The 12,768-nt window shown below is 37.8% G+C and overlaps 1 protein-coding gene and 1 long non-coding RNA gene across 17 annotated transcripts in view; one reads left to right on the top strand and one right to left on the bottom strand.

Annotated features, from left to right (window-relative positions):
- The window catches only part of tns2a (tensin 2a), a 111,697-nt gene that overhangs the window by 58,598 nt on the left and 40,331 nt on the right, over window positions 1-12,768 (bottom strand). For all 16 annotated transcript variants that reach the window (XM_009296676.5, XM_073939847.1, XM_073939849.1 and 13 more), the window contains one exon: window positions 12,015-12,052. In XM_009296676.5, the coding sequence (XP_009294951.1) occupies window positions 12,015-12,052 (38 nt within the window). The remainder of the gene's footprint in view (window positions 1-12,014; window positions 12,053-12,768) is intronic.
- The window catches only part of LOC137490614 (uncharacterized), a 159,280-nt gene that overhangs the window by 111,760 nt on the left and 34,752 nt on the right, over window positions 1-12,768 (top strand). The window lies entirely within an intron of this gene.

Genomic DNA, 12,768 nt, shown 5'->3' with positions numbered 1-12,768 from the left:
GCCTCTGTTCTCACATATGCAATTTACTCTTGCAAATACTTAATTCCCCGTTTGGTGTGAACCCAGCATAAAAGTGTCATCATTGCCACCTGCTGGTTTGGCATGCCCTTAACATGCATCCCGGTGCGTTCATGTAGACAGAGTTTTTTTTTAAATGAAAGTGGGGAAAACCCTGTTATAAAAATACCCTTGTAGGTGCGGACATGGACAGACAGATCCTCTACCCATTTTCAGCTTGATGTTTGTGTCATGAATCATCATCATCATAATCTCTTCAAATATCATCTGCCAACACATCAGCTGTAGCTGCAGGTCAGGCTTTATTCTTCAGTTATTGGAATCATGTTCCAGCTCTTCAGTTGAGTAAACTGATCTTCTAAATTACCGTCAGGAGTCAAACACAAGTATTGCATGTGGTGTACAGATAAAATCCTGCGTTTTGACATTTCTACAGCTTAAATTGCATGACGCAGCATCCCAGAGGGCTTTGGCTGTTCATTCCCTCCTGGTTTTATACCATGTTCAATCTGTTAGTTTAGTTTTTTGGCATTCAGCTCTACGAGTTACCCAACATTAGAAGTCGGATGTAATCCAGACCTCTGAGTCAGAAAACCAACCAATCTCAATGAGGCAAAATGAAACTAGGCCTGATTTGGACAATATTGAGACACACACCCACTCTCCCTCTCTCTCTCTCTCACACACACACACACACTCACAAACACATACATATACGCAGACTGGCCGGGGGAAGCTTGGGAAACACATGGCGCTGATCAGGTCATAAAGAGTGGTGATGAAGTGAAGGATTTACTGGAAGAGCCACTCATTCACTTCCCTCATTTATATCAGTCCATATCCTACCTCAGCCAGCAGCAGCAGGACCAGCACAAGGGGAAACACAACCCCGTTTTCCTTTGAAAAGTGACGGAAATGATTCTTCCTCAATCTGACAGGGCAACTCTGCCATCCATTCCTCTTTTTTTCCACCCTTTCTGGCCACCTTAATATTTTTTGCCAATCCTTCTAGACCTCCTTTTCTCCATGGACTGAATTTTCCACTCTGGCACATAGATAAGACCCTGCTGCTAACAGGATGCACGGCAAACACAAAAAGACAGGTTTGATTTTGTTTGCCAAGACTGTATCCTAACCAGTGAGCGAGCATGCGTGTGAGTGAGTGATATGTACTGTAGCGACTTCACTTGCCACACAATTAAGGCACTGAATTGAAATCGACAAGCAATTTTCTTAAATCATAGACACATTATTTAATCTTATATAATGATATATATATATATATATATATATATATATATATATATATATATATATAAGGGTCAAAACATCTCTAAAATAAATACATTTTTCAACTAATTTTTATAATCATCCTTACTTTTAATAATATTTTTGATTAATTTATTTATAGTATTTTTATCGATGTTTTTATGCACTGAATGAAATATAACCACAGCCATATTACCCTGTAGCCCAAGACCAGTTACTCATTAGCCCCATTTCCACTGTCGGGCCAGTGCCAGCCAGGGCTTTTATCGGGCCGGGACAGGCCAATTGCCCAGGAGGTTGAGTAGTGAAATAATGTTGCGTTTCCACTGTAGGGCTAGTAGCTCGCAGTGTGTTACGCAAACCCCGCCCCCAGAATGTCCCCTGAATCAAACGTCACACAACCCGCCCACTTCAGTGGGAATCAGGCAGATAAAGCACACCAATGCATCATCAGGAAGCCATTAAAATTAAGACAACCGAAACAAACAAATGACACGTCACTGTACAGCATTATATTATCTGTCTATACACACAGGCCTGTGTGTTTTCATTCATTATATTCATGTACTCATCGACCGACTGTTGGCATCGCACATCGAGTGGTCTCGCCACTAATGGAGGGACCCAGTGCAGTGAGCGCACCCATCCATAATATAAAACCAAAGAAATTCTCCGGTAATAACTCGCAATGAAATGTATTTTATAGCTTCCTCATTTTGATAGACTCCATCAAACATTCAGCCCAAATGCTCCGGAGAGAGGAAAAAAATATTAATTTTAACCTTAGGCACTCTTAAGTGACACTTAATAGAGAATTCCCCTTTATTTAAGGATGTTGCATATTATTCGGTGATCTTAAGTTAAGTATTTCAGCACAAAAGAGCAAGTAATAAAATATAGCCTATATTTTGTTGCGCTCAATATCTATTCACTAATAAAGCTCTACATTTATAAGTTCATTTTTACATTTTATTATGTCTTATAAAACACATGTTTGAAGGGCACAGAACACATTTTTTACTTGCAGTTTTACCCAATGCATTTGTAAAGCGGCGCTGCGCTGGACTGGATGACAAAAGAAAAGAAGGTCATTTCTGCTTTCAGTCTTTGATTAAAATCATCATATCCAAATACTTTGAAAATAATATTTTAAACCTCCTCCGGTGTTTATAGTTTTTAGAAAATATCTAAAAAAAAAATTTCAGAGAGACCTTTGTAAAATGAAAAGTTATATATGGCTTAAAAACAGGTTAATTTATGTATTGTATATACCTACATTGTTATAGCTAGCTTTGTTTGTGTTATATTGGTTGATTTAATGTGATTTTATTATATCCAATATTTGTCATTCTTTAAAGGGCACCTATGTGAAAAATCTACTTTTTAAGCTGTTTGGACAGACATCTGTGCAAGTATAGTGTATATACTGTCATATTGGGGTAAAATAAACACACCCAGTCCTTTTTTTCATGCAATTGAGGCATGTTGCTGACAGGCACGTGGGAACGGTGGGCGGGAATGACTCGCCTTAAAGGCCCAGTGCAAAAAAACAGCAACAACCTTTTTCCAGCTATAATACAGACTTTTTTAAACAGCTATAATAAATACTCTGATGGGTGTTTTGAGCTGAAACTTTACAGACACATTCTGGGGACACAAAAGACTTATAATAAATATGAAAAATGGGGTAACCTATGTGCCCTTTAAATTATTTCAATATTAGGCTACTTTATCGAGATATGACACTTGTTTTGAGCCTACAAAAGTGGGCACGTAATTTGTAAAGGTTTATGTATTTCTGTTGTATTCATATTGTTTATTATATCCAAAATAAAAAAAAAGAAAGAAGCCGCTCACGGCATCAACAGAGCTGTGAAGCGATTGTTTTTTCACCCGGTCTCTTACACACATACAGGCATCTAACACGCATGTATCACTCAAAAGCACACCTGTTAAACTTGACAAAAACTCTCGACAACCTTTACTGGCTGCTGTGTCTTTAAAATGTCGTAAAGATTATTATGCGTCCTTGAAACATCGAGGAGGACGCATCAAAGAAATGTCACTTATAAATTAAAACTTTTTTATTTTATGCAACAGCCTTACATTTAAAATGGAAACATAGGGCGATCATAAGCAAAAACGACTTTTAGCCTCTAATGTGTTTTATGGAACAGCCTACAGTATCTTAAACTGAACAGCTATATGTTTTCTTTCCCTCATTTATTTATTTGTTTGCCGCATGTCCCCGTGTGCGATCGGAAAACCAGTGTAATGGCATCATGCCATCTTTACCATTTTCGAGCTAAGTCCCCCTGTTTTTTCACTCCGCCCCGCAACCCCAGTTTGCCCTCTTTGGCCCAAGGTATTTGGCGGGCGGGAAAAGGCTGGTCGCTGGCCCCGAGAAAGCCCCGCTTTAGCCCAATCAGGCCTCGGAAGTGACAGTGGAAAAGCGACTGGCCTTAGCTCGCCCTGGCTCGCTTGCTTTAGGTGCGATAGTGGAAACGCGGCTATTGAAGCTAAGCAGAGCTGGATGTACTTGGATGGGAGACAACATGGGAAAACTAGGTTGCTGTTGGAAGTGGTGTTAGTGAGGCCAGCAGAGGGCATTCAACCTGCAGTTTGTTTGGAACCTAATGCCCCAGTATAGTTAAGGTGACACTATACTGTCAGTGAGCGCCGTCTTTCGAATAAGAGGTTAAACTGAGGTCCGGACTCTCTGTGGTCATTAAAAATCCCATGGCACTTCTTGTAAAGAGTAGGGGTGTAACCCTAGTGTCCTGGCTAAATTCCCTCCATCCACCTTTAGTGAACATGGCCTCCTAATCACCCACATTCACAGAATTGGCTCTATCACTATCACTATCACTATCTCTCCACTCTACCAATAGCTCTTGTGTGGTGAGTGCACTGGTGCTGTTGTCCAGTGACTGTCATCGCATCATCTAAGTGTATGCTGCACATTGGTGGTGGTGTGGAGAGAGCCCCCTCATGATTCTGAAGCGCTGTGGATGTATGGCCATACACGATAAATGTGCTATATAAATACACATTACATTACATTTTCACATTACATTAATTTGGCTCATTCTCAAATTTGTCTTGTCTTGATTTTTTTACTGAGCTTTTAATGCATTATGAGATTTGGCTAAAGGAAAATGTAAAATGCTGATTTTATAGTGCATTTAAATGCTGACTATGTAACTTTTTGAAAGAGTGTGCATTTAATGTGTACATAAAAGTATATTTTCAAAAACTGTCCTTGCAGGTAACATTTTATTGAAATAAAAGGCTACTTTAGTGTAATTAGAGTTCACTTCCATGACTGTTTCTTTAAACACTTAAGCATATTTTAAATAGTGCAAACTTTATTTCATTTTAAGTATTTCCTTATGGATGGACCAAACTTCCAACGGCTTTGGTTTACAGCCAAAAGGAAAAAAGCTTCTGTCCTACTAATCTACTGTAACTCATTCATAGTCAATAACAATTAACTGCAATAAAAATGTAATTATTTGTGTTTTAAAGCAGTTTCATTTGTTACTGAGCTAATTTTAAAAAGGCTTGCAAATGACATTTCATTATATAAATAAATGATTATTTTTGTTTTGATTTGCATCTAATTTTTTTTTGTTAAGGTGCCTTCCTTTTTGTTTATATTTTGCCATGTTTAAAAAAAACATTCTCACACTGATGTGTTCACTAATGACAAACTGAACACTTCATACACACATAGTTTCTGCATTAATGATAACAGACACATAAATGCTTTCTGTACAACTGTCACCGTAACCTTCATTTTTCGAAACCTTACTTGCCAGATGTTAGTTTGCTTTATTAAACCCAGAAATGTAGCTTGTGTAAAATTGTTTACATGATATTACACTCAGTATGCATACTAGCATGTTGTATATTATTTCAAGGTAAGCAGAACAGGAGATTGATTTAGAAACCTGTAAGTCATATGTTACTTTTTTTTCATTTAATTTTCTTTTTCTACATAAATCCAATGGAACTTTATGGCATCCTCAACAAACATTATCTAAACATAACTGCCAACAGCCAGTTTTGTCTCAGAAGCTGTTTCCTAAAACGTTGGATTGTTTTAACCCAAATTTTGGGAAAATTTGTACAAACCTAACAATTGGGTTAAATTTTTCAATGAAATGTTGGTAACACTTTAGTTCAAGTTCAAAATTCTCACTATTAACTATTGGCTTATTATCTGTCTATTATATTAACTGTTTTTTAGTACTTACAAAGTATATATTCAGTATAATTTTATGCTACATCCAACTACAACCCAACTTCTACCTTACAAACTATTAATAAGCATATTAGCAAGGGGTTTATTGAAGTAAAAGTCAAATTTGTATTTAGGAATTGTATCTTAAAATAAAGTGTGACCCAACTGTTTGGGTTTCAGTTTGTCCATACTTTACCCAAATTTGGGTTAAACCAGCCCAGCATGTATTTGTGCAGTGTTATCGTATTTCTGAGTCAGTTTGACTTAGAAACAACAACACTTGATCTTGAACGCTAAAAACAAGTTAAGGATGAGTCAGTGGTTTGTTAGTGGTCTGGAGGTTACTTCCTGTGGGTTAAGGTTGTAGACGAGGGTGTATCACACCAGACACACAAACAAAGACAGCGGTACTGACTATAATTCCTTTTCATCTCTGTTTTCAGGAAATGCATTTCGGGAAAAAAAGGGCCAGGGGTTTTCCATGCAAGTGGGTAAAAGAAAGAAACATTAACAGAGCAGTGCGGATCTGAGGCTTTTGGTCATCGTCGCTGTAGGCTACACTGGTGGTGGTTAAACTGTGTTTATTGGTTACAGACCAGCTCATCTTTACTGTACGGCTCCAGTGAACATTTCACCCAAACAATGACGGATATAAATAGAATGTAAGTTAAATCAAAAGACACAAGAGTCAGTCCTGACAAACACCATCTGCTGCCAGCTGTTGTACTGGAGGGGACTGGAAGATTTTAGATTGTTGGTTGTTAAGTGGTTGTGGGCTTTAAACAATGTGCCTCTATTTCACTTAAAACAGATATTCTAAAAAAGAAAGTAGGTGATATTATGCCATAAAAACTAACAATAAACAATAAAAATCACTAACTGATTATTATGATTACATTCATTAGGAATAAATGTTAAGTGTTTAAAAAAGTATTTGATTTTTAAATGTTTCATCTCTGCATTTAAAGGCACATTTTTGCCACTAGAGGGCGATTATTTACTACAAACAAAGGCATAGTTTGATGACGCCGTGTGGAATTATGGAAGTTGTGGTCTTCATTTCATTTTACGAGGCTCCTGCAGAAATCATGTTTATGAATGAGCTATGGTGACCAAACTTGGTCATACAGGGCTCTTTATTATTTATTATTAAGCTGCCATACGCAGGTAAAACATGGCCAAACGTCTCATCTTAAACTGTCATCACATTGTACTTCATATGGAACTCAATAAGACCTGGATTGGCATTTAATAACTCCCTAATGGGAGCGCCAAAACTTAACTATCCATTTGAGTCCGAGAGTGTTTCCTCAATAAAATATTTGGCTATTGTCCTATTCACTGTCACTGAGATAGCTTTCACCATATGGACACATGATGAAGACATCCATAAGCGAGCAGCACCAAATCTGTGTAAAATCCCATAAGACCAGAGCTATGAGGAGGTAAATAAAAAAACCATTCACATCTAATAACGCATCAGATTCCAGGGAGGAGACAGAAGCTTAAGAGAGCAACATGAAACAGCTGAACGGTGCTTTGGTGGGATTTTCTATATTAAAGAGTAGAAAAGAAGAGCTTACGCTGATTTCTGGTATGCCTAATGAAACATCTGCAGGTTATACTCTGAAATGAAGCACTGTTTAGGGTCAAATAAAGTGTATAATCATTTGAAAAAAAAAATTACTCGAGGGGCATAATGCAGGAGAGCTCAATGTTTTGATTTTTGAATCCACATACTTAATGCTGCCAACTTCTTACTGGAGTGAGAGATTGTCAGACCCCCTTGAACCTATGACTTGGAGCGATGCCATGGTATTCTGACCTAAGAGGGCTTAAGTGTTCTCAAAATCTGTCTTTGTTCTGTCTTATGAGGTGCTAAGAGCATGAGGGCTGATCGACGCTCTTGAGGCCCGATGAGGTTTTCAGAAAGTGTAAAAGGTCACGTTCTCTGCGGTTCTCCAGGGAAGGAGACCACTCCCTACTAGGGTAAAGCTGATAGCTATCACAGCCAACACTGAGCATTTTTATGGTTAGGACTTACTGTAATATGGTCACTGAGTTTTAGGGATGCAGAGATTAACCGATTTCGCTATTAACCACACTTTAATTTGTCACGGTTAATTCAACGTAAAGCATTGTCAACACCGTGTTTCTGCACGGAACAATACTGCAGCAACTAAACAAAGTTATGCCAACTGTGCACTAGTTTGAAGTTACGAGCTTGTACACCGAGGCTAATACCTACGCACACTAGATTAACTATGGCTGAGGCTCAGGGGAGTAGATTTAGCCTGGACGAAGAGGACAGGTCCTCACCAATATCCATCAACTGTTAAAATGTCCCCACCAATAATTTAATTCACTTAAAAAAAATTGCGCTGTCAATATTAACCTAGACATGCCGAAAGGGTTAAATCTCGTCTCTCCTCGAGTCGCACTGCCCCACAAACACATATGAACATTGTGATTGGCTGTGCCTTTCCCTGTTGTCATATGATAGGCTGTAGCTTCGTTCAGATGTAACAGTGCCAAAACCGTGCAGGAAAATTTCCTGTGCAAGAATATGGGTGAGGTGTGTGACCTTTTTTACAGTCATTGTGTGTGACATAAGTGAGGATGACGGCAGCAAAAAAAAAAAAAAAAAAAAACGGTGGAAATAAGGAGCTTTTTTCAACTAAAAGTGTCACTCACAAAAACTCAAGGTTGCTACTGAATGATTCTATCATGATAATGCCGTCAATATTTGTGTTTTCCCCCTGCTTTAATGCACAGTCTATCAATATAGCAGATTGATACAGACTGTGAATAATATGCCCTGAAAACTAACAAAAAAGTAAACAGCTACATGTAAAAATATATGATCGATGAACCGCTTGCGTGCATATATTGGGATCGAAAGGCTCACAAAAGCTGTTTTTATTCTAGCCGAAATAAAACAAATAAAACTTTCTCCATAGGAAAAAATATTATAGGAAATGCTGTGAACAATTTTTTGCTTTGTTAAACATTATTTGGATTTTTTTTTTTAAATCACCAAAAAACTAAATCAAGGGGGGGCTAATAAATCAGACTTCAACTGTACCAAAGTATTTTGTAATCTAGTGAATCAAAAGTGCCTTTCAGGCAGAGGTACAGCAGCCTTTGACAACATTTGTTCTCTTTAAAAGGGAAATGCTTTCCTAATATATAGCTTAGATTTATATTGGACAAATACAATTTTTTATTTATTCTTATTTATATATTTATATTACTTGGTTATTGAGCGGCCATATATAAATCTTAAAAATATAAGGAGTTTTCATGTAATTTTCTAAATTTGTAATGTTTTAATTGCGGCTGGAAGGGCATCCGCTGCTTAAAAACGTGCTGAAGATTGGATAGCTTTACATGGACATAGGAAAATCAAGACCTGTTTAAAATGATTTAAAACCTACAACCCAATGACCCCTTTAAGACCCCTTTAAGACGATTATAAATGAAATTTTAGACAGACAGGGATACCCACGGCCGGTTACTTCTGTTAATAGTTTTTGTATTAACTGCATTAATGTGCTGCATTAGTTTTCTTTCCCTGATTAGGAATTATTTTCTTGATTTGGAGAATTTGCTGTAAAAATGTTTACCAGCTGTATCTCTTTGCAATAAAAAAAAATGAACTTTAAAAAAAGTTGGGCTTGGAAAATACAGAAATCCGTATTTATAGGGAAGAATCGCATGCCTGTGTCATGTTGATATTAATCTTTCACATTTCCAAGTAGGTGATAAAAGGTTCAAAATAACTACTTTATAAATTGAAAATACATCATTTTGTGTGGGTTTTTTCACCAAATCAGTGACATCATTCACAAATATAGCAAATAAAGAGTTAAAATCCTGCAATTTTCTAAATATTTTAGTAGTTTGGATCAGGAATGAGGTTGATTAACAGATTTATGCAAAATAGAGAAAAAAAAATTATAATATGATGCATTTTTAGACCTGTATCCCTGCTTCCATTCATGGCCAAGATTCTGGAGAAAGTAGTGTTCAATCAAGTCCTGGACTTTCTTACTTAAAACAATCTCATGGACAACAAACAATCCGGCTTTAAGAAAGGCCACTCAACTGAGACTGCCCTGCTCTCGGTCGTGGAGGATCTCAGACTGGCTAAAGCAGACTCAAAATCATCAGTCCTCATCTTGCTGGACTTGTCAGCTGCTTTTGACACTGTCAACCACCAGATCTTGCTATCTACGCTCGAGTCACTGGGCGTTGCGGTCACTGTTATACAATGGTTCAGATCTTACCTCTCTGACAGGCCATTCAGGGTGTCTTGGAGGGGAGAGGCCAACCTACAGCATCTAAACACTGGAGTACCTCAAGGCTCTGTTCTTGGGCCACTTCTCTTCTCCATCTACACGTCATCTCTAGGAACAGTCATCCAGAGACATGGATTCTCCTACCACTGCTATGCTGATGATACCCAGCTATACCTCTCTTTTCATCCTGATGATCCCTCGGTTCCAGCTCGCATCTCAGCCTGCCTGTTGGATATTTCACACTGGATGAAAGATCATCATCTTCAGCTTAACCTCACAAAAACGGAAATGCTTGTAGTTTCTGCCAACCCGACTCTACACCATAACTTTTCAATCCAGATGGATGGGGCAACCATTACTGCATCCAAAATGGTGAAAAGCCTTGTAGTAACGATTGATGACCGACCAAACTTCTCTGACCACATTTCTAGAACTGCTCGATCGCGCAGATTCACACTCTATAACATCAGAAAGATCCGACCCTTCTTATATGAACATGCAGCTCAACTCCTTTTGAAGCTCTTGTTCTCTCCAAACTGGATTACTGCAACTCTCTACTAGCTGGCCTTCCAGCTAACTCTATCAAGCCTCTTCAGCTGCTCCAGAACGCAGCAGCACGAGTGGTCTTCAATGAACCTAAACAAGCACATGTCACTCCGCTGCTAGGCCGTTTGCACTGGCTGCCAGTTGCTTCTCGCATCAAATTCAAAGCTCTGATGTTTGCCTACAAAGTGACTTCTGGCCTTGCTCCTTCTTATCTGCTCTCACTTCTGCAGATCTATGTGCCCTCCAGAAACTTGCGTTCTGTGAATGAACGTCGCCTCGTGGTTCCATCCCAAAGAGGGAAGAAATCACTTTCGCGAACGATCACGCTCAATCTGCCCAGTTGGTGGAATGAACTCCCTAACTGCATCAGAACAGCAGAGTCACTCGCTATTTTCAAGAAACAACTAAAAACTCAACTATTTAGTCTCCACTTCACTTCCTAATCTGCAATTGCCTCTCTGGATATCACACTAACTGTACCAAAAAAAAAAAAAAAAGTACTAATACTTTCCTTCTTAGACTTTACAGACCTGAAACTTGCCTATAGCACTTATTCATTGTTGCTCTTATAGTTGGGTAAGTTGCTTCCTTGTCCTCATTTGTAAGTCGCTTTGGATAAAAGCGTCTGCTAAATGACTAAATGTAAATGTAAAATGTAAATGTTTTACAGCAGTTTAATTCAGTGGATGTTTTCATCTCTAACATACTAAGTAAATTTGTCAAGAGTGTATCATTGAGTTTTTTTTTTTTTATTTCAAAGCATTTTTCCATAATATATGTTAAAATAAGATTTGTCACCAAAAATCACTCATGGCAAGCTGAAACACATAAAAAGTTATGGCCAAATTAGGACTCAAAATAACCCCCGAGTGGATAAAAAACACCCCCAACAGCACATACTGCAAGGGTCAAGTTCAATCAACTTAAATATTAAAAAACTAATAAGTTAACTTAATTCCTTCATATTGTCCCAACACAAATCTATTGTGTGAAACCCAGCATTTTGTACAGTGTATAATCATCGAAAAGCATTTATATATAATCCTTTAAATGATTCTAAATACATCCACATAAAATGATGCCATTCAACCCTGAGCTCCATTCCCAGCATGTTACAGCTTTATACAAAGCACCAGCTCTTCATGTCATAAAGAGCGTTTTAGTGGGCTGGCGATTTGTTGATTGAATAACCATGTGGCGTGTTAAACCACTAACTCTTTCATTGCACATTGACCAAACCTTAGCCAGTGCCAAGAAGTGACGAATAAAGTTATATAAACCGGGTACCACAACAGTTACTCTATGCAAGGTCAGTAACTGTGAATAAAGCAAACAGTTTTAAAGCGTGGCCCAGGACTCTAGAGCCCAGGGTTCTTCTCTAGAGACGTGCCTGATATGGGTGTGCCAGCACTGGCATCCTTTCGCTTTATCAATGAGTCTTTCACTACGGCTGCCAACACTGTCGTCCCAACACAGGGAGGCCTTCAGTGCAGGAAACACAGAGAGAGAGAGAGAGATTTTAACTACATAAACTCCCATTTTATACACCCATGTTAATCGGCGGAGGGAGTGAAAGAGACACTGAGAGATGCATTATGAACTCAGCTGGTGAGAAATGGGAAAAATGTTCTTACCTTGGCTTCGCATTTCTTATGGGTGGCTGTTTTGCAGACTGTGGGCGGTAAGAGAGGGAGATGTGTTGGTTAGGGAGGATTACTACGTTTGATATAGTTTCACTAGGGATTAGTAGAGAACTGGGAGTTTAAAGGAAAATCCAGGGTTTCTTCAAGTCAAATGTAAGATTTTTGAAGACCATTAAGAAATTATGACATTTTAGACATAGAGTGCTCATCATAGTTGAGTACACCCCATTTCTAAATGGAATATTTTTATCCATTTCTCAGTAAACATAAATAAATTAAAATAAAATAATATTTTAGTCACCAAACATATTTAGAAATTGAAAGATAATAAAAAAATTCAAGCAAAAAAAAAAAAAAATAATACAAAATACTACAACATTTCAACTAAATTTTCCCATTTTTTGCTTCTCATGATTTTTCCCCTTTTTTAAAAATTTGTGTTTAATATTTTTCTATAACATTTAAATTTGGGTGTACTAGTTTTTGGGGCGCTATCATGAGTTATTTTGTTAAATAAGCTCCAAATTTGGCTTCAGTACGGACTAATCTAATGTATATGTACAAATATAATATTGTATAGCTTCCTGTTTGTGAGGGGTGTACTTACATATGCTAAGCACTGTATTCAGAGCTAAACACAAAGATTTTTTTTTTAATAATGACTTCTGTAAATAGTTCTGTAAATAGTTTTTGTATTAATGGAAGATCATGTAAAGGGATGTCTTGCTTTATCTTTCTTTCCCTG

Source organism: Danio rerio, chromosome 23 (assembly GCF_049306965.1).
Source record: "Danio rerio strain Tuebingen ecotype United States chromosome 23, GRCz12tu, whole genome shotgun sequence".
Classification (NCBI taxonomy): Eukaryota; Metazoa; Chordata; class Actinopteri; order Cypriniformes; family Danionidae; genus Danio; species Danio rerio.
This window is presented reverse-complemented; position numbering and strand designations above follow the sequence as displayed.